Source organism: Abrus precatorius, unplaced genomic scaffold (assembly GCF_003935025.1).
Source record: "Abrus precatorius isolate BTA unplaced genomic scaffold, Abrus_2018 Scaffold11, whole genome shotgun sequence".
In the NCBI taxonomy this organism is placed as follows: Eukaryota; Viridiplantae; Streptophyta; class Magnoliopsida; order Fabales; family Fabaceae; genus Abrus; species Abrus precatorius.
The window spans coordinates 26,068,444-26,090,081 of NW_020874303.1; the positions used below are offsets into that span (position 1 = coordinate 26,068,444).

At 30.9% G+C, this 21,638-nt stretch overlaps 1 protein-coding gene across 1 annotated transcript; it reads right to left on the bottom strand.

Moving 5' to 3' along the window:
- Window positions 1–14,573: 14,573 nt before the first annotated feature.
- Window positions 14,574–21,055, bottom strand: LOC113855930 (NAC domain-containing protein 40). Its single transcript, XM_027487559.1, has 7 exons — window positions 20,728–21,055; window positions 19,567–19,820; window positions 19,122–19,421; window positions 18,499–18,837; window positions 17,864–17,986; window positions 16,436–16,603; window positions 14,574–14,906 (listed from the first exon to the last, which is right to left on the bottom strand). Exons 1-7 carry the CDS (start codon window positions 20,915–20,917, stop codon window positions 14,739–14,741), a joined length of 1,542 nt encoding a protein of 513 aa, XP_027343360.1. The 5' UTR covers window positions 20,918–21,055; the 3' UTR covers window positions 14,574–14,738.
- Between the last annotated feature and the right edge of the window lie 583 nt (window positions 21,056–21,638).

A 21,638-nucleotide genomic window follows, 5' to 3' on the forward strand; every position in this document is an offset into this window, starting at 1 on the left:
ATGGCTCTCGTTGGGTGTCCTCGATGCTTCATGTATGTTATGTTATCAGAGGTGGATCCAAAGTGTCCCAAGTGCAAGAGTACCGTATTTCTTGAATTTTTCAAAGATGAAAACTTCAAGACAGACAATTGAGTTATGAGGACAGTAGAATAGGAGAGAAAACCGTGGATTCAGGATGTTTATGTTTGCTTTTTTTTTTTTTTCGCTTTTAAATCGAAGCTTCATATCCTGAAAAGAGCAACATTATAAATCTTCTTCTTTTTTAATCGATTTATCAGTATCTAATTAAGTAAATATTATATGTATATTTGATATCTCAAAAACATAAAATATATTTATTTATTAAATAAAAGGATTTATCGAAAATAATATTATATATTCAAGTTGACAGGAAATGGTAGTGCAGCCTAGATCTGGGAAACAGTGAAAATATGCGTCTAATTTGAAGTATCATGCATCTATTTTTAGGCCATTTTCCGTACTTATTTCACAAAATCAATTGATGTTTTCGTTATGCATCTATAATAATTTTAAATGCCAATCCAATATTTCCAACAGCCTAAGCTTGATTAGGAGCCAATTATAACGGGATTTCATATCAAAACCAATATCCAGTTTTGAAGTTAGACAAAATTATAATTTAAAAACTACTAGAATGCTGAAATTTTCAGATAATATAATGTTCATTTTTTTCTTCTTTTCCGAAATCAAATTCTGAAATTTTAGAATATAGATATGTTGAGAACAACATCCTGGGCAATAAATAAACCATATTAACAACACGCCCAGAGATAGTTGTCTAAGCAACTTTCCTTTGCTAAAATATCCGCATAGTGGTTGAACCCCCTACTTACATGAAGAATAGCTACACAATTGACTTTTCCTTTCAGAACATCAATTCTGTTTAGGATATTAACTTAATTCTATGTCCTAATTTGATCATGAATTGTTAATCCTAAGATAGCTAAGGTTGAATTTCTTAAAGTAAGATAGAACTTAGGTATAATACTATAAATACAGTTAATGTTCTTTTTTTATATTAAAATAAGGTTTTATTTTGCTAAGTTAGAAAAAAAAGTTAATATAAAAAGTTAAAATACATTAACATGGTAAAACTTTAATTTTAGTTGAAAAAAAATAGTATTAAATCTGACTAGCCGAATCCAATTGCTTTCGAAAAACAGCCCAACACCCTTCGTCATTTTCAAAGGTTTTGGGGTGAGGGAGTCCAGTGCCAGACGACTGAATTTAATGTTTGAAATAAATTTTGGTGCAATATATTGAAAGTTAAACATAAGTGAAGAGGCTATATATTGAATAAATAATAAAGAAATAGAATAATATATAAGTGAAGGATGTCCCACAACCTGGTATCTCTGACCCAAATGTTTGTGGTATTGTTTTTTATTTAAGATTATAGTTTTATTTTAATAATTTATAATAATATTAAATATAAATCTTTTAATATTATTTTAATTGATAAACAATACAAACATTAGAGTACAACATAAAAGGCTTGCATTGTTCTTTCTTTTTTTGGGGGATGTCGATATTTTAATTATGTCATTTCTTCGTTGGGAATGGATCTTTTCATAGTATTCTTTTCACTTGACAGGGTTATGCTTTTCTATTAAAAATATTAAATACTTCTATCAACTTTTATTTAATGGATATATATACACAAATTTAAGGGTATTTTTTTTAATTATGGTTATATTTAAACCAAATTATGAGAATATGGCAAATTTGGCAATATTATCTGAATATGGTGATTTATAAAAATCACAACTGACATTTTTATATGTCAGGTAAACAATTATTTTATGTTCTCAAAAATCAAATTTTGCATAACAAAAATCACAACTTGCAAGTTATCAAAAAGCAAAAGTGGAATTATAAAAATCGTATTGCGCGAGTTTTAACTAAATTAAATTAAAAAATAAATTTTAAAAATATGGTGATATTTGATCACGAAAGAAAGTAGAAATAGTACTCTAAACTCGTCCATGGTAACATTTGACCAAGGACAATAGTTTAAACATAGTAAAAAATTGTAACTTGCGATTTTTAAGTGATGAATCTATAAATACGAAACTTTTGGTAGTTCTCGACCATTTGTGGTTGCATACATATCTCTTCCTAGTTTTTGAGAAATTTGTGTCTCTGTAGAAGGAAAAAATGAGTGTTGCCATTGTTGTTTATTTCAATGGTGAGATTATACCAAGTACGAGTGAAGGTGTGATTTTTACATGTGAGAAACCAACATGTATATATATTCCATACATCGTATCATTTGGAGATTTAAAGTATTGGCTCAGTCAATATATTAAAATTTTGTTTTCCAAAATAGTAAAAAGTGTTATGTATCGATGTCTAGTATCGATATTTGGCAGTTTTATGTAATATCATATAATTTCTATAACGAACGATATTGATGTTAAACAAATGTTTCAGATACATGAGCAACATCATCCTCTAAGTGATACCATTAAGTTGTATGTTATTTTTAAAAATAATTTGGTTGAAGAAGAATATGTATGGACCATTCTACACACAGAGATAGAATGGGAAAAAACAACTGTGAAAGTAATGACAACGATTTTGAAGGTGAACATGGAAGCAAGGAAAGCCATGAAGATTTTGATGATGATGATGCGGAGGGAGAGGACCTCATTTGGTTGGTCTACATCCATATGGAGAGCCACCATTCATGCGTGATTTAAATGTTGATACTATGAATGTTTCTGAGTTTCCAGAGTATGCAAACTTAGGTATGTATATTTTATATTTATGTTAGTGAAATTAATTATATTTTTGTTGATAAGTTTATGTTCGCTATTAGTAGATAACATTGAGATAGATGATGAATTGTAACTGGAAGGCAATTCAACGACAAAGAAGTTGTTATTCAAAGTATATCCAAAGGAGTTAACTACAAAGTGTTCGAGTTAGAACCAAATACATTTTATTGCAAATGTATAGTGTATGACTTAGATTGTAGGTAGCTTTTCGAGCTAGTTTCAGGAAGAATGAGTATTTTTGAAAACATAACGATCCACACACTTGTATTGTTGTAATCATTTCTCAAGATCAGAGAAAGTTGGATACATACACAATTGTAGAAGGTATAAAGCCAATGACAAAATATGATCTTTCTTTTAAAATTAAAGTAGTGATTGAGGAAATTCAGTCTCGATTTGGGTACACAATAAGTTATCAGAAAGTGTAGTTGGCAAAACAAAAGATAATTGAAAAATTATTTGGTCAGTAGGAAGCGTCATATGAAGCTTTGCCCCAATGATGTGTAGCAATATGTGATGCTATTTGAGGTTTGGTTGTGAAATTAGATGCTGCACAAGCTTATCGTAATGATGAATTAGTTCTCAATGTTCAAATATTTTGTTGAGTGTTTTAGAATTTTAGTCTATGCATTAGAGCATTCCGCCATTGTAAGGCAGTTATGCAGGTCGATGGGACACATTTATATGGAAAATACAAAGGAGTTCTATTAGTTGAGGGTGAGACAGCAAATTCTTGAAGTTATTTTCTTAAAAATTTATGAAAATACGTCGTAACTAAAGATGGCATTGGCCTAATTTTTGAGTCAATTATAGCAGCAATAAGAAGAAGTAATGGCCAGTAGGAACCTCCAAGAGTATTTCACATGTTTTGTATCAAGCACATAGCTACAAATTTCTTGCAAAGATTCAAGGCTCCCAACTTGCATAACCTTGTTGTTCGTATGGGTAATAAACTTGAGTTTCATATTTAAAATAATGTTATTAATATACTCTTACATGACATTGTTTAAGCTAATGCAAGAAATAATTTGTTATTTACAGATTACTCAAGAACGGAGCATGAATCTAGTATTCATTATGAGCGAATACAGGAGCGCAGATAAATTTATACAGATTGGCTTAATGAAATACCACGAGAAAAGTCAGTTTTAGCATTTGACGATGGCCATTGATGGGGTCATATGACGACCAATCTCATGGAATGCATTAACTCTATTTTAAAAGGTGCTCGCAACTTGCCTATTGCAGCACTTATAAGACCCACTTACTTCAATTGGCACAATTATTTACACATAAAGGTAGCGAGACTTATGCACGTAAGAATGTTGGACATTTATTGTCAGAAAATATAATAATTCGTTTTGAATCAAATGAGCATGACTCAAGAAACCTTCGTGTGACTCAGTTTGACAGACGCAATGAGCCTTTTCATGTGTAGGATTTATCAAATAATGAGGAATATCTAGTTCATCTAAGATGAAATTATTGTGATTGTGAAAACTTGCAAACTGGTATATATCTATGCGCCACGTGATTGCTACCTGTTATAGTCAAAACATTGACTGACGTACTTAAGTGAATAAAGTCTATACAATCAATGTAGTATACAATGTATACAAGAAGGAATTAAGGGTTGTCGTAAATGTATCATGTAACATCTTAATTTAATTTTTTAAAATAAATAAATTTTGTAAAAATGAGAATAATAAAATTTTTAATTCAAGCGATTCCCGATACATAGTTCAATAAAATGTTTTTAAGATAAGGATAAATTATAAGTTTGAATCAATCATTGCTACAGGACTTAATTAATACATTTTAGTTCTAAAAATAAATATTCTAAGCTCTATAGTAGTATCATCCATCCTTTCACTGAGCTTTAGTGAGTGCTCCACACTATCACACACACACATAAACAAGCATAAAGTCTCACCTTGCCCATTCCACATATTTTCTAATATATTTTAAATCATGCATTAACAAGTATAAGGTAATAATTTTATCATTTCATTCTCAATCACAAATAGGTGTACCTATTGCACTATCAAACATTTCATCGTACAACGCCCACGTGCGCTCACTGTACACTAGCTATGCTCACTGTGACACTATGATCACCTATTTCTGATGCCCTCAACCTCAGGGACTTACTCAGTTCACACCGTGGATGGTCGTTGGATAGGGATGAAAACTGAAACTCTAGCCATCAAAACTTACCTCCAAACGTAATTCCAACTTTCAATCTTACACCCAAACGATTTTGGAGGCAATTTAAATGATGAAATATGGTTGAGAGTCAAGAGGATTGAAGGGATTTCAAAGAGATAAATGGAAAAATACTCTTCTAGTCGCGACAATCTCGCTACAGTGAGTCATCTCTCGCTATAGCGACACCCCCTCTCATTGCAGCAAAAATCTCAGAGGAAACTGCACTATGATTTCTGCAGAATCTCGCTACAGCAAGATCTTCTCGTTACAATGAGACTGCAACACAGAAATGCACCCCTCTCTGTTACCTTTTCACTATAGCGAGAACACAACAAAATCACAATTTTCTCCCAAGACCTTCTCGCTACAACGAGACTCCTTTCGCTACAGCAAAAATGTCACAAACTCATGCTCTACACATTATATAAAGGTTTGACAATCATATCATCATGTAACATATTAATAACAATTAGTAGAACTTTTTATCTCATTAACACCCATTTGATCCAATGCTAATATAATATTTTGAAGATTCTTAAACAGTGTATTTGTTGGATAGTGCATACGTCTTCATCTTAGAGCAAGTAGAAATACTATTGGTGAACTCAGGATTGGAGTCAGCCATAAGAGGCGATGTCATGCCCACACCTGTAGTAGTATCAAGCACTCACATATTCCTTTGGCATCATATCTAGAAGCATTATCCAACCCTCTATACAGAGAGGGCAAGCATGCTAATCTTCAGCTGTAATTCTCAATTTGATTAACATCGATTAACAACGGCAAAAATTTTGAATGTACCACTGCATTACTTTTATTCGGCATCAAAAACATATCAAAGCAAGTAAAGAATATACCCACAAGCATGTTGTTGTAACCTAACGTCGAAATTACAAGGAAGCCAACCAAGGTGTTGTGATAATCATGATAATCTAATTTCTGATCCTTTAATGTTGTTTGAATCTGGTCAGCCCTCTATTAAATTATCACACAATTCCTATGCTAGAACCAATTACTACTACACTATTGATCTTAATTCCAAGTAACACATAAACATCTTGCAATGTAATTGTGCATTCTCTACAAACTAAGTGAAATGTATGAGTTTCAGGCCTCTACCGTTCCACAAGTGCATTAATAAGCGAACGGATTATTTGCATTTGACAAAGTTGAGAAATCCGATCTAAGCCGGCATGCCATAAAATTTCTATAATTTCTGTCTTAGGAGACATTATTGATAAGTGATGAAACCGTAATAATCTTATTACCTTTTACAAATAATACCAAAAATCTTGATTAGCAATAAACCTACATAATAACTATTAAATATGTTAATTATTTAAAATGCAATAAATAATTTCTTGGGAACTTAATTTTATTAATTATTCAAGTTAAAATTTTGACAAAACTCTAACAACTAATTAGAGAACATAATATTATTTTCAATCAAAAAATTCAACAATATTGTTATAATTTATTTTAAATTAATTCTCTCTGTTTTTTTATAATAAATTTTGCATGCAAGTTAGAAATTACTAAATAATTGATTAATTACAAATTATAATTTATATACAGTTATATTTAATTACTAATTTATAATAGTTTTTACAAATATTACAAAATATAAATTAAAAATATCAAAATAAAATAATAAATAAAATAAAAAATTACAGAATTTCTACAAAAAATACATAAAAAATGAATAAAATAAAATAATAAAACTTACATTTTGATTTTGAATTTGTTCTGAAATATGCTTCATTGAGTCAACAGTTGAATCCTTAACCATTTTTTCTCCCAAATTCTAACTTATGAATATCAAAATTTTTTGCTAATTTTTTGAATTTTTTCTGAAAATACTCTCTCTTTCTCACACCCTACTACTTCTTCATTTTTAAAATGCTTCTTCTTTACTTCAAAAATACCCTCTCGCACATGTAACAAGAATTGGACGTGATATATGTGGGCAAAAAACACACAAGAATTTTGGAGTTCTCCTGACAATAGTTGCTCTGCGTACTTGAACAGTATTCAAAACTCGCAAATTGCTAGTTTTCAGGTTTCAGACCTGCTTCTGCCACTTCCTGCATGCTTGGCGTGCATATTAAGAGGTCAAAACTCATAGGTCGCGAGTTTGCATTGATTCAGAGCTCCAAACGACACAACACCACCTGTTCCAAACGACATAACATCACCTGTAGCGGTCAGACAACGTGATAAAAAATCGCCACATGCGATTTTTCAGTGTGTTATGACCTATTTTAAACCAATTCCATGTGCTACAGTGACTAAAAAATTACATATGGCTTTTTTATAAAAGCACCTACCACTTTCTTTAATATTTTGACCCGCTACAATTATACTGTTCACGTCAAATCATCATTTGCGTTATTTAAAAAGCCATATTATAGTAAAAATACAAAATAGGTCATATTACTATATTTTTTCTTACTTAATCCTATATTAAAATAACTTTTCCCAAATTTAACATAGTTTTGTAGTATAAAAATTTAACACTTAAAGGATTTATTCTATTTTCCTTAATAACCATTCAGTAAATAAACTAAATAACCTATTGAGTATGATTATTACAATTAAATAATTGACAATTTAAAAATTTGTAATAACAGTCTGCAAAAAAGTTAAAATTTAGGGGTTCAGTTAATGTTTAAAGTTGGCTGTAACCTGTTTCTAAATATTAATTACTTTTTATGGTTTGAGGAGAACCCCTTCACAGTCACAATGATTGATTTACTTCCTCCATGTGCGTCCTAGGTACTGCATAATTTAGATGGAAGAGGTTCGTGCATTGCCATCAACCCAACCCAATTATTATCACCATGACATCACTTTTCTACGCCATTGTATCACAAATATGACTCAAATAATACAGACTAAATATTATCTTTAAAATAAACACAATTCAAATTATAATTCTTAAAATAATTTAAATTCATTTTTATAATATTTATAAAATAAAAAATATATTTAAATTTAATGAATAATATATAATTATTACCAACAACAAAAAAGCCATACAATCATAAGGACAGATATAATTTAAAATGTTTAAATAGTTACGTGTATTTGTCCATTTTTAAGAGTAAATATTCGATGAAGACTGAAAATTGATCGCACAGAGAAAAAGACAAAAATGATGGTTCCCGATAAAAATGAAACGCAGTGTGTTCATCCAACAGCTCAGGAATATTAGAGAAGGCAGGGTCATAATAATCATTAGAGTCATGCATGTCATTTAGATCTTATAAAGAACCAGCAGCCATTGACACTTTTTTGCATACAAGTTGCACGCATATGTTGAACCTTAATCCTGTTTTTTCTAAGCTTATCATACATCTATTCCTGCTGTTCTTTAGAATTTTAGCTTGTAATTTGTTCGCTTGAGGTTTTTTTTTCTTTGTAAATTACCTTTGAGAAAGACGGGTAAGACATTTCTCTACAAAAGAATTCTTCGTTCCAAATATTATAGAATAACCTTATTGAAATGGTGGAAAAAATTGATTTTTAGTTACATAGTAAACGTAAGTCACAACTAATTAATTGTCTAATTAAACAAAAAAGAGTTTACACAATTTTATTTTTTGTTATTTTTTCTGAAAATAATTTTATCATTATTTGCTTTTAGTTAATTTTTTATTATAAATAATCTCATTCAAGTTACGTAAAGTTATTATGAATAACATTTTTTTCCAAATATTTGACATAATCACATTTATTAAAATTTAAATTCAATTCTAAAACATATTGCTTTAGTATAATTCATGATCCATTAAGGATATATTTTGATACATAACTTGATTATATACTCTATCCGTCTCTAAAAATAGCTATTTATGTTATAGTTCAATAATTAAGAAATATATTTAATTATATTTTTTTATTTAAAGAACTATTAATTTTCTATTAATCTTATTTTAAAATTTGTTTATACAATAAACGAATAGAGAAAGAAGATATAAAATAATTTTTGAGATAATAATTATTATAAGGGTAAAATTAGAAGAAAAAAAATTAATTTTATCTTCAAATTATAAAATTATTATTATTTCTAAAAAATAAAGTTATCTTATTAACGAAGTTTTATTTGAGTAAGCTTGTAGATAATTTTTTATAAGAAAAATAATAATATAAAAATTCTTCTTATAAATTAAATTAACTTATATTTCTTTAAAATTAATTTTATTTAACTTTTCTAAAATTTGAAAAAATAAGTTACTTTTAACTGATGAAAGAAGTGTTATTTCACTCAAATAGGGCTTAAGTTTTTTTTTTTTTATATATGAAATAATAACATATCATAAATTTAACTAAAATTTATTAGGATAAACTATAAGAAAAAAACACAAGTTCTTATAATTTTATTTTTTTTATAAACTATGGTGTCACTTGTTTGATAATTATGTAAAAATTATTTCAAAAGCTTTTATAAGACTGAATTTGAGGCCACTTAAAACAAAGATGAAAGTAGGAAATGAGAAAAGGGCACACATTACTGGGTTACTGGGAATTAATTAAACTCGTGGATTTACGGTTTGTTTTGTAGCTTAATCATAGGGTACTACTTTAATCTGTAATGACTACTTTTTTCAGCATTATAAATAAAAAAGTAATTTGAGAGTGATTTCAAAATTCACTTTTGTATTCTCTTGAAGATGTAGAGAGCAAAAAAATAAATGTTACCTCCCTAAACAACACTAATAGAATTAGAATATAGCATAAATAGACGCAGTTAATCTTTCTGATCAAATATAGTTTGCATCTCATGGCTGGTTGTTTCGTTGGTGCTTTGCTTGTTATTAAGGAAGTGAAGCAACACCGTACTCTTGCATTTGGGGCATCTGGGAGTGCGATCAGCCTTCCATAACAAAACATACATCAGGCATCGAAGACAACCCACGAGAAACATACCCTTTATCTCTTCATCACCCTCCCAAGACACGCATGACACCTCCGATGATGTCGAACACTCCGACGAGTTTGCAGCCTGCGGTGGGAACATGTTTGCCCGAAACTCCAACATAGGACGAGTTTATGTCTGTGTTTGTGGGAGGGAGGCGGGGAGGAAGAAATAAAAGTTCGTGATTTACTTACAATAAGATAATTACAATAACTTGATTAGTGAGAGTTAACAACACCTTTGTATATAATTGGAGAAAAACTAGGAGGAGGAGCCAGAAGAAACAAGTAACAGGATTTTTCGAATTCCAACCTATGGTTATTTCGTTTTTGTTATGTTAAGCGAAAACCATGGTTATATAGTGGATTTGAAGAGCAAGGAAGCAGAGAGGAAAAGTGATCTTGTCATACAAGGAGGATGTGTTTGATTGACTTTAAATTAATGTCAAATTTATTTGTTGTTATTTAGTAGCCTACACATAAAAGAGAAAACATTGTACCAACGATTGAGGCTTGCAAGAACAGCTCAGATATGTGAATGCGATGGAATTTTGCTGCGCCAACTACCATTTCATTAATTGCAAAAGTTGCATGTTGATCCAATTAGACACTATTCGTTTTCTTTGTTCTAACACACGGGGTAAAAATGGTTTGTTTCAAATCACATCGATCCCTTCGTGCTTGTTAATTAAATTGAGAATCGACCAAAAAGTCTCCGTATTTATTCATTTCATTGAATGATGCAGAAATATTGATCGATCGACTTAGGCATGTTGACACGGAAATATTGCAACTCGATCAATCCAAACTATATACGCAATATATTTTGGTTTGATGAAGCCAATGAGATCGATAATTGAATTGTCAAATTTGACCATTCCCTTATTGAACAGTTGGAGAAGCTATGAATTGTCGTCACAATTTAAAGCTAAACAATGTTTAAATTTGTTTCTTCATTGTTTGAATAGTTATCATATAAACAGCCTTCAAGTCCCTTTTCATATTAAATTATTGATCCTTTAGCTTTTAGTCCACATTTTTGTGCTGCTGTTGCCAGTTTATACTAACGATCCTTCCTTCCAAATCACCAAGGCAGTTAGATATTCATATATATATATATATATATATATATATATATATATGGTCATGTACGGTGTTCTACCAAATATTTATCATAACTTACAATTTAGTTTGATTAATGTGTATTTGATGAGTATTTACAAACTTGATTTAGATGATAATCTTCATTTTACAAAAATAATATTAGTTAAAATTGAGTTTGAAGTAATATATTTTATGTTTGAGAAGTCTTATGTTCTAAGCATTCCGATTGTAAACTTAGACATAAAATTATCTCATATTCAAAAACTACCTTTGAGTTGCTCCCTCTTAATCGATTATATACGGAATTCAAATTCTGCTAAAGGTCCTAAGCAACTGTAAAAAAGGCTTGTCCCTCTTCAGATGCGAATTCGTATTTGGAAAGAAGAGCAATGTCAAGCAGTGCATATACTTATTATCTGTTATATTTCAATTGGTAAATTGTGTTTAAATACTGAAATAACAAGCATAAATTAAAAAAAGTCTCACATGAATATCTAAAAATTTCAAACTGAATAACATATTAATCAAAAAATATTAATGTTTTAATATTTTAAATTAAAAATAATATTCAATTCACTTTGTAATTTATTTGTTCGTGTTTTGATACATGAATATTCTCTAACAAATATGTTATATGGACTATTAGTTCTTCCATCCCTCACCCCAATTTTTAAACTGATATATAATTTAGTCAATAAAATAAAATAATATACAAAATATTAGAATTCAAGTGTAAGTTTGATACATAGTTTGAAGAGAAAGTTAGCTTTAATATTGATGACTTGTTTATTTTTAAAAAATTAACTATTTAAATTTATAATTTTTTTTATGTATATATTCTTTAATTTGTTAGTAAACTCATAGATTTATATTTCCTCAAAGTTTAATTTTAGTCTAGGCTAGTACTTTAAAATTGAGTCTTGTCATTTTTATTACCTAAACTTGTTTTCCTTGAATATTTTAAAAATGTCATGGGTCTAATTTGTTTTCCTTCATTTGACTTGATCCTTTTTTATTTTTTAGTTTTATAGGACATGGGATACTTCGAACATGGCTTCGCGGCGCCATACATTTAATTTGAATAAAATTTCTGACAAATAATTATTTGGAATAATGAGTGGATATTAGTTTGCATCTGTTACAGTGTTAGACAGCTTATTCACATTGAGAAATGAATGCGTTAAAGAACGTTGTACTGTTAGTAGTTAAATAATCAATGCATCCATATCATTCTTTTTTCTTTTCTTCTATGGATTGCACCAAAAAATTGTCATTTCCAGTTACCCCTCTGATAAATTTCACAATTTTACTTTTTCGTATTTGCAATTTTGTACATTAATGATCACGGGTTATATCAATATTATTATTAAGCTTAATTAAGTGTTTAATCTTTACAAAAGCTATATAATTTAAATTTAATGTTTATAAAATATTTTGTTAGGATATAAAACTGTTGTTATTAGTTTTTTTAGTTCACGTAGTTTAACTATAATCTACCACTTAGCCATATTTTAATGAATTACTTTATTTAAATAGGCTAAAAATAATATTTTAATAAAAAATTATAAAAACTAAGGATGATTTATATAATTTTTGTACAGACTAAATATTTAATTAAACTTTATTATAATAGTAATAATAAAAATCACTTTTACATAAATATCTAAATTAAATATTGTCGCCTCATTTTTTTTACATTTAAATTACTAAGTAAACTAGATTGACTCAAATTCCTCTGTTACAAAAATGATTTATTTAAGTGATTTTGTAATAAGTTTTTTGAATAATAATTTATACTATAAATTTAATAATAAATTTATTGAAATAAGTAAGATAAATCATATAATAAATTTAAACTAATTAATGAGAAAGATAAATAATTTATAAGTTTTTCAAATAGGGTCTCATAGTAGAACTTGTCCCTTTGCCAATGTTTTTGTTTCTTCCAAATCTCAATCCCTCTACTACCGCTCACTTCTCCTTCCCTTGCCTTTGCTAATTTGATTTTTCTTTTATTGAATTGATAACAACCATTACAGTTTTAATCAACTAATTTATTTAACTAGGAAAACGCAGCGGTTTTAATCTTTTTTTTCATTGAATCGATAACAATTGCTTCATCAATTTTATTTTTTTATCGAAACAATTACAGTAATGGTAATCATAAATATTTATAATAAGGATTTTGATAAAAAAAAAAAAAAGTATTGTGCTAATCTAAAATTTCTTACATGCTTCTTCTATGATCATTATTATTGAAAGAAAATGACAAAAAGAGAGAGAGAGAGAGAGAGATTAAAAACAGAACAGCCAAATGAAATGAATCAGAAGAACTGCAACAAAATTTATCAACTTGGTTAGTGATGGGCTTGGGGTGGCTGGCTGAGGCACAGGTACATGAAGGATTTCATTTCGCCCACTTCTCCAGTGCTTGATTTTGATGATTTGATTTTTTTTTTATTATTATTAACAATATGTTTAGATTCACATTCAAATAATCATGAACTCATATTTACTTCAAAATTTATGGTTTTGATTTTTATATGTGATCTGTTTTTACAAAAATTTTCAACGTGTTTAAAAACACACTCACAACCATGACAACATTAGTCAATTAATTTCATTAATTAGGAAAATGGAGTGGTTTTAATCATTGAATCGATATCAAATGCTTCATTTTTTGTTGAAGCAATCACAATAATGTTAATCATAAAGATTTATGATGCAAAATTTGATCAACAAAAATATTGTGCTAATCTAAAATTTCTTACATGCTTCTTATATGGCCATTTCTTATTGAAAGAAAATGGCGAAAAAAGAGATAAAAAATATAACAACGAAATCAAACGAATGAGAAGAACTACAACAAAATCTATTCATTAGGCCAGGGTTGGTCTCGTGATGGCTGTTGCCACTTAGAGAAGGCACAAAAGAAATTAGCTTTATTTATTTAAGTTTTAATGGAGTCAAATTACTTTATTTAATATTTGATGTGGAAAAAAAATGAGATAGCAATATTGATTAAATACCTGTGTGTACAAGTTTGTATTGACAATGTATAATAAATTACTTATATTTTATATATATACAGTGTTTAATTTCAGAGGCCGGGCCCTCGTCCATTTATACAGCAACGGTTTAATTAGGCTGAATTTGTGCGTGTTTACAGTAAAGCTTAGGATCGTTTGATACTAATGTAAATCAAAGTCATTTTTACTTGGATATTGGCGAGCAATATGCCAATCAATATATTTTTTTCCCTGCGAAGATGGAAATGAATGATATGAAATTTCTGATGGATATGAAGGCGCCTGCTATCCGTCGGTTACAGATGAGTACTGAGATTTTAACCATTAGGAGGGCCTGTTGGTGTAGTGATTTTCTTTTAAGCCTAATGATTAGACATTTATACTTGTGTTAAAGCTACTGGGTAGTGGCAGACAATAACTGCCTGGAATCACACCATTGGATCTTAATGTCTATCCGGCTAATGTAAGATACTGAGGCATAATAATGGCAAGCCCGTTTTGTTATTCATGGGGTTAACAGATGATTCAAAACACACTGCACTTTTCATTGCGATAGAGTTCAAAATCGTAATTCAGACTGGGAGTAAATCTTCAACAATGTTCCCTCTCAACGAATTAAGGAACAACTTTACAACTTGAACATAAAGATGAACTCCATTGCCGTACTTGCTGTGTTTGCTTAATCCTCTAAAATTTGCTGTCGTTCAAGCTCAAGAATTCGCTCAGCTAGAGGACTTAAAGTGCCATTTGTAGTTCCATTGCTTCCTCTACACTGCTGCAGTTGTTCCTGGAGATGCCGCACTAGCTCATTCAGTCTTCGAATAGTCTTCTCTTGCACTAAGATAATCTATGGCAAGAAACATCCATTTCAAGAAAATTTCAGTACATATATGGGGGTAGAACAATTATAACATGGTACACAAAAATTGTGAACAGCATGTAAATATAACCCTAGTATTGTACATTGTAGATAAGTCACCACAAAAACTATCTCATTAGTGGTGCGACATTAAATGTCTTTAGTAGTTAGCATTCTGCAGGAATTGTTACGGTTCTCAAATTTACTTAATAATAATCTTTCTCACCAAACGATTAATCAACATTTGACCATTCAACAGACACATTGCAATTTTCCAATGAATATGATGCTGCGTTACCCATGAACAAATCTGCTACATGTGTGCATTAGTTTTGAAAATGAGACATTCAAATCTAAGCCCATACTTCCCACAGTAAGACAACTTTTTAATTCATATAATTGCTCTATACAGCCAAAATTCCCTCAAACGATGAAAAATCTAAATATTGATTGTCCGAGACAATGAGATGCCAAAGCTATGTAATCAAAAGATTGTCCTCTCAAGGAAAGTGTGGAAATGCCATGGTGCTGTCCAGTGGAAATGCCAACATGGTGACTCAGCCAAACTAGATGAAGGAAGCCACACAAAGGCAAGTGTGGAAACAGAGATATTTAGCAAGGAAAGACTGATGGCTGCAGATTCAAGAATTCAGGGATTGAGAAGAAGCTCACAAGGGAAAGAAGGTAACACCAAACCAAGGGATTTTGAGCGGAGCAGTTATAGCACCAAATGATTGGAAGTGTGGGGAGCGTTTGTGGAATGTATTCTGTTGTACCTCTTTTCCTCCATACTCTTCCTTTCTGCATTTGTCTTCATACTTATACTCTGTACTTACCTTCCAGATAGCTGGATATCCTCCTCATTTTTTTTCTCACCCATCTATACTTAATAACAAAAGTACAAAGAAGCATTTTATATATGTGTAATTTTAATTGTAGGTTCCTTACACTACTAAACCTACTCACTTGTCATGATTACAAGAAATTTTATCGTCAACAAAAGACATAAAAAAACCATTCTTGAAAAGTGTTCATCAAACTCCCCTTCATCCTCCAAAAGATCACATAAAAAAAAGACTTGATAATCAAGAATGAGTGAACAAAAGGAACATGTTAGTGCAGTGTTCGCCTACTGATACTGTAACGTTTATGTACAGTAAAATGAAATGAATGGATCCAAAAGTTAACATCCAAACAGGCATATATACACCCATATCGAAACAAATATATGATACCTAGGACAGCTAATGCAGAAACTTGTAGTCATCTCTGTTATAATCTCAACACCTCCCTCTCTTATCTCTGTTATGATCTCAACACATCATAATTGAAATGCAACCTCATGCAAGGTGCAGGATATGATTGTAAAGCAGCATGAATCAAACTGTAGGCAGATGACTCAATAACAACACTACATGAAAGAGATACTATATAACACATAGCCCAAGCTACTAATTACATCAACAGAGATATTTAAGAAGAATCAAACAAAACAAAGGGTAAGAAAAGCACTAGACCTTCTCCTTGACGGTTTCTTCAGGCTTTGAAATCTGATGCTGCTTCTGAGACAAGCTGGGATTTGAGTCAACATCGGCCACAAGCTGTTGCTTCCACTCGAACTGTGATGTGATTATAAGTACGAGTAGCAGGAAAACAAGCAACATGGGCCTCGACATGGTTCCAAATTACAGGGTGAAAACCTGCATAACATTCACCATAAAAAATCACAAAAAAAGCACACTTAAATGCTGAGTCCTAAAATTAGTAATTGAAATTAGGGTTACTCGATTGAATATGTTGGATCGTCGAATCGCGAGGGAAAAGGGGATATCAATTGAGATTGCACTAAAAAGGAGAAGCCTTACAGATGGATGTGGGCGAGAAAAACCTAAATTCATTATCGATGGGTAACGAGTTTCGAACGCGAGGTTAAGGGAAATTGAAGAAGTGATTTGTGGAATGGATTGGGAACAGTGTGAGTGATGCACTGCGCAAAACGATTTCGGAAGCTTAGAAATTGTTTACCGGCGATGGCAACGAGTATGAGTAGTATGAACAAAAACTGCACCGCACCGTAACTCCGTGTTTTTCTCTTTTTCAACTTTCGACTTTTCTTGCATTTGTCAACAGTAGTAAACTGGTGGAAGATGAAGGCTGTGATTCGTTACGGTTGGGAACACCCAACGCTATCCTACGACGCAATTCTGTGCCGCCATTTCCGATTAATTTATCCAGTTTTATGTTTTTCTTTTTATGTATTTACACATAACAATTTGATAAATTTATAAACTTAGTGCATATAACATTTTTTATTTATTAATAGTGATAAAAAATTAAATTATAATTTTAGTTTTATAAAATTTGGAGGCTATACACTTAAAAATTAAAACGTTAGTTTTTAATTTTATTTCCAACAATTTATTATTTTAAATAGAAAATCAAAGACTATAAATAATTTAATATATTTAAATATAAAATTAATTTCATATAATAAATCATGACAATAACCGATTCTATTTTTACTCTAAAAATAATTAAATTTAAACACATGCGTACTTGCCTAAACGTTAGCAAGTTTTTTATTTTAAATTTCGATAGAATTAGTTTTATATTTAAATATAAATTTTTAAAAAATTGAGAAATATACAGTTTGGTTAGTTAGTAAAATAAAATTATTTGTATAGTATAAAATAAATTTGTTATTGAGATTATTTTGGACATGTATTTGAATTATATTTAACTCTTTACACCTTGACATACATTATAACTGGAAAATTTATGGCTGTGATCAAATTTTGAGGGGAAAGGGAAATAATAATAATAAAATTGACAAAACCACTGCTAAAAACTCTTAAAAAGAATGGCAGAACAATGAATAAGAAGCACCGCATCTACCGCAAGATTGTGCCCTACCATGAAATGTAAGATTGAAACAAAAGCCCAGCCATTCCGTCACCATCAAGCTTAAAGGAAACTTCTAGCTGCAGGAATCCTGTATAGTGATCATACACATAATCTACCCAGATGCCAAAAAGTTCACCCTCCTCAACTTGATTCCCATAAAGCCACTAATAAAGTATTTGGAATCACTTTTGACCCAGCTTTAAACATGTTCATACAAAAATTATAACTAGTTGTATATGTTAATACAAAATTTATAACTTGTTCTATTAAAATAAACATGAATTAGATTGAAGGTAACTTCAAATACATACTGAATTAATGCTAATCACTCTATCTTATGAGTATGCCCGATTTCCACACCCCAATCAAACGCGCTTTATCTTATATGGCAACACAAGTTTTTAGTTTGACAATTTAACATTAAGCCTAGACATGATTTTAACTTTTATGCTTAGATTGAATGAATGTGAATTCACGTGCAAAGAATCAAAATCCTCTATGAAATGTAAAATCTATATTATCCTTACCATCATGATAACATCCTTCCCAAATCTACATGACAAACAGTCCTCTTAAAGCCCGAAATCTCAGAGGCTAATAATGCAACATATTTGAAAGGAAGCGGTTTAACATTGCCCATACTTGCGTAGCACTAATCATAATTTACACCCCAAACATTCCCATAATAATTAAATCGTTTGAGTCCACTTAATAAGGACAAAAAATAAAGGGCTATCAAAGTGAAAGCGAAGAAAGCAAATAGCACCAAACGGTTGGTCATTGTGGTGAAAAAGGTGCTCTTTGAGGATTGCATTGTGCTTGGGAAACGAACTTTTGCAGGAGAATGCTTGGGATTCCCAATCCTCAATCTTATTCTTCGTTGTGCTGTGCCTTGGCTAGGATGCATCTGTGCAGGATCCTGTGATCTTGTTTGACCCTCTCTTGAAATTGATGATTCATCCAATTTGATGATATCATCCTTTAGTATCTCAGCATAACAATCCTCTTCATCCACCTGCAATACAGTACTGTTATAGTAATAAATGAAGTGCCCCTTAGTCTTACAAATGAGTGGAATTGATTTTGATAAATTTGATTTCAAGTTGTTGAATGATTTTTATATACATGCATAAATTAATCTGAACTAAATATGTTTTCTATTAAAAATTGCGACCAGTAATTTTTTAACTTTTAAACAAACAAGCCTAAAGCAAGAAAATTGTTGAATTTTATCAAATGCAGTACTAATTAGATAGCAATTTTAAGAAATATTATAGCATTAAATCTAGAATAATATACCTTTGGTTGACCTGAAGATTCAGTCAAAGTGGGCTCATTAGGTTGTCGCTGATTGGATTCAGAGACAGAATCAATTTGTTCCATTGAAGGAGAACCATAACTGCTACTACTCCGCTTGGAGCTACATCCAACCTCTTTGTCTTGCTCGCAGACACCCCTTGGATCAATACCACCTTCTGAGATTGCATAATCACTTTCATGTGAATTCACGGGGTGCCTTTGACTTGAAGAAGCTCTATTTGGAGCATCACTCAAACGGAACTCCATGTTCCTCTTGAGCCGACAAATGACCAAAGAATCCTAAAACATACATTAATTACAGCAAACAGAGAATTTATTTAATTAGAATCCACTAATCACTCATTTCTCTCATATAAGTATTATATCTTTCCAAATTTTAGAGAAATCGAATGAGAGAATATAAATTTTCCTTGAAAATACTCACTTGAGACTTGTCATTGATGCAGTACTCATGCATAATCCATTCAGTTCTTTCCCCTTTAGGAGCACGTCCTAAGTGGAAAACCAAAGTTCGCTTGGTACCTATAACATTGGAACCTGACTTTACATTACGCTCTTTTCCAGTGGCCTTCCAATACCCACATTCAGTTGCCCTTTTACTCTGTGAACCGTTTGGATACTTTCTTCCACGGGGAGAGAAGAAGAACCATTCGTTATCTGATTGAATGAACGATTTTGCTGCTTTCAAAAAACCAGTTCTAGTGAGTCACTTTTCAGTATTGTGTCATATCTAAACGTGCATACCAATTTCAAATTGCAATTTGTTTTCTAGAATTTTGCATAGGGGTCTAACATTACAACATGACTAGTGGCATTGGCATATAATGACCACCTTGAGCCTTGCCTCACGAAGGAAGTTCTCCACGAGAATAAATAAATACTCTCTTCCATACTTTTAAAAAATATTTTAATTAAATCACACATGTTAAAAATAATTTATGTATTGATTTTTCAAATATAAATTACATAGCATTCTAAATTTATCTCTAATTGAAGTACATTCAATTATTACATTAATTGTTAAGAGGTTAAAAATTTTAACAAAATAGGATAGTCTTATTATATTAAGAACAAACAAAAATCTTTGAAAAATTCTTACTAAAAAAACATAAAACAACGTTTATATTTTTATACTAACTTTCTCTTATATTATTTTTCATTTTTCTTTCTTTGTATTTTTTTTTTAATCACATTCCTTATTTTCTCTCTGTTCTATTTTATCTCTCATTGTTCTACCCATTCTAGACCCAAAATATACGTGTAAACATATCATTATTCAAATAATATTTGTATTTGTATATAAGTTGCCAAATTTTGATTTAGTTGCCACTGACCCACTTCCACACACAAGTAAGAACCTCCAACCTATACTCCATACACCATCTTCCAAATGACATGTAATAAACAGAGAGATATCACATCACATCAGCTAGTGGAAACAAACAGTTGACAGACACAAGCAAAGCTCATCCCCTGAAGTTCTATGTGGCAGGCAGCAACAACAACTATGACTAATCAACAATTTGAAGAAAAGGGTTACACGAAAAAAGGAAGAGAGAGAGAGAGAGAGGGATAGTATTTGAACCTGGTAAATCCCAAGGTTCATATTTACAAAGCTCAACCTCGGAAATGACTTGAACACTTTCTTCATGGCCATCGAGCTTCTTCCTGAGGTAATAAGAAATCAACTCCTCGTCGGTGGGACAGAACCTAAACCCAGGAAACATGGAAGAAGCAGCAATCGACATCTGGGCTTCCTTGGAAACCACTTCCATGGTCTCCTCTGTTGATGTTGGAAGAGTTATTTCCTTTGTGGCTCTATTTTGGAGGCAGAGGAAGAAGTGTGTGTGATTGTGCTTTGCTTGGTTGTGTGTGGCACGCAAGATAGAGTGGCGTGGCCGTAGAGCTTTTGAGAGAGTCGGCGAAGAATGTGTAATGGCAAAGAAGTGGTATTGAGAAGGTGAGGTAAGGTTCGGTTCCATTTCCATCTTGTGACGTGGCCTCACCTCAAGTGCTATGCTCTCTCACCCCCTTCCACCGTTTCACACCATTGACTAGCAAGGAATGCTGCTCACACTTTCTTATTTCTTCTTTTTTTAAATAAATAACTTTTAATAATAATATCCATGCTGTCCTCATCATAATCATAATCATGTGCAGTTTGCTAAGAATGCTGTCATGTTTCAGACCTTCTTTTTCGTGAATTCATACAATGTAATCTACTAACTCAAATAATAGGATGACTCAAAATGAGTTGTTTTAATCTTAAGCTAAGTCTAAAAAATTAGAGTTGTGTTTAAAAATTTATGTAGTGTAAACTTCTTTCACTAACTCCAATACAGTACAAACTTATTGGCTTCATTTTTTTTAATAGAACAACTTACTGATTACTAACTCAACTCAGCATTGGGAACATGTCACAGTTCCATTTTAGAAAAAAGTCCTTCCGTCGTTTAGTGTTGATACAAACTTTTACGAAAGAAAAGTAACTTTTCA

Excerpts from the sequence above, each read along its gene's own strand:
- LOC113855930 (XM_027487559.1), bottom strand. The coding sequence starts at position 20,917 with ATGGAAGTGGTTTCCAAGGAAGCCCAGATGTCGATTGCTGCTTCTTCC. Across the intron at positions 19,422-19,566 it reads GCATCAATGACAAGTCTCAA|GATTCTTTGGTCATTTGTCG; the intron begins GTGAGTATTTTC and ends TGTATGTTTTAG. Across the intron at positions 17,987-18,498 it reads GATTTAATTATTATGGGAAT|TGGCTTTATGGGAATCAAGT; the intron begins GTTTGGGGTGTA and ends ATACTTTATTAG.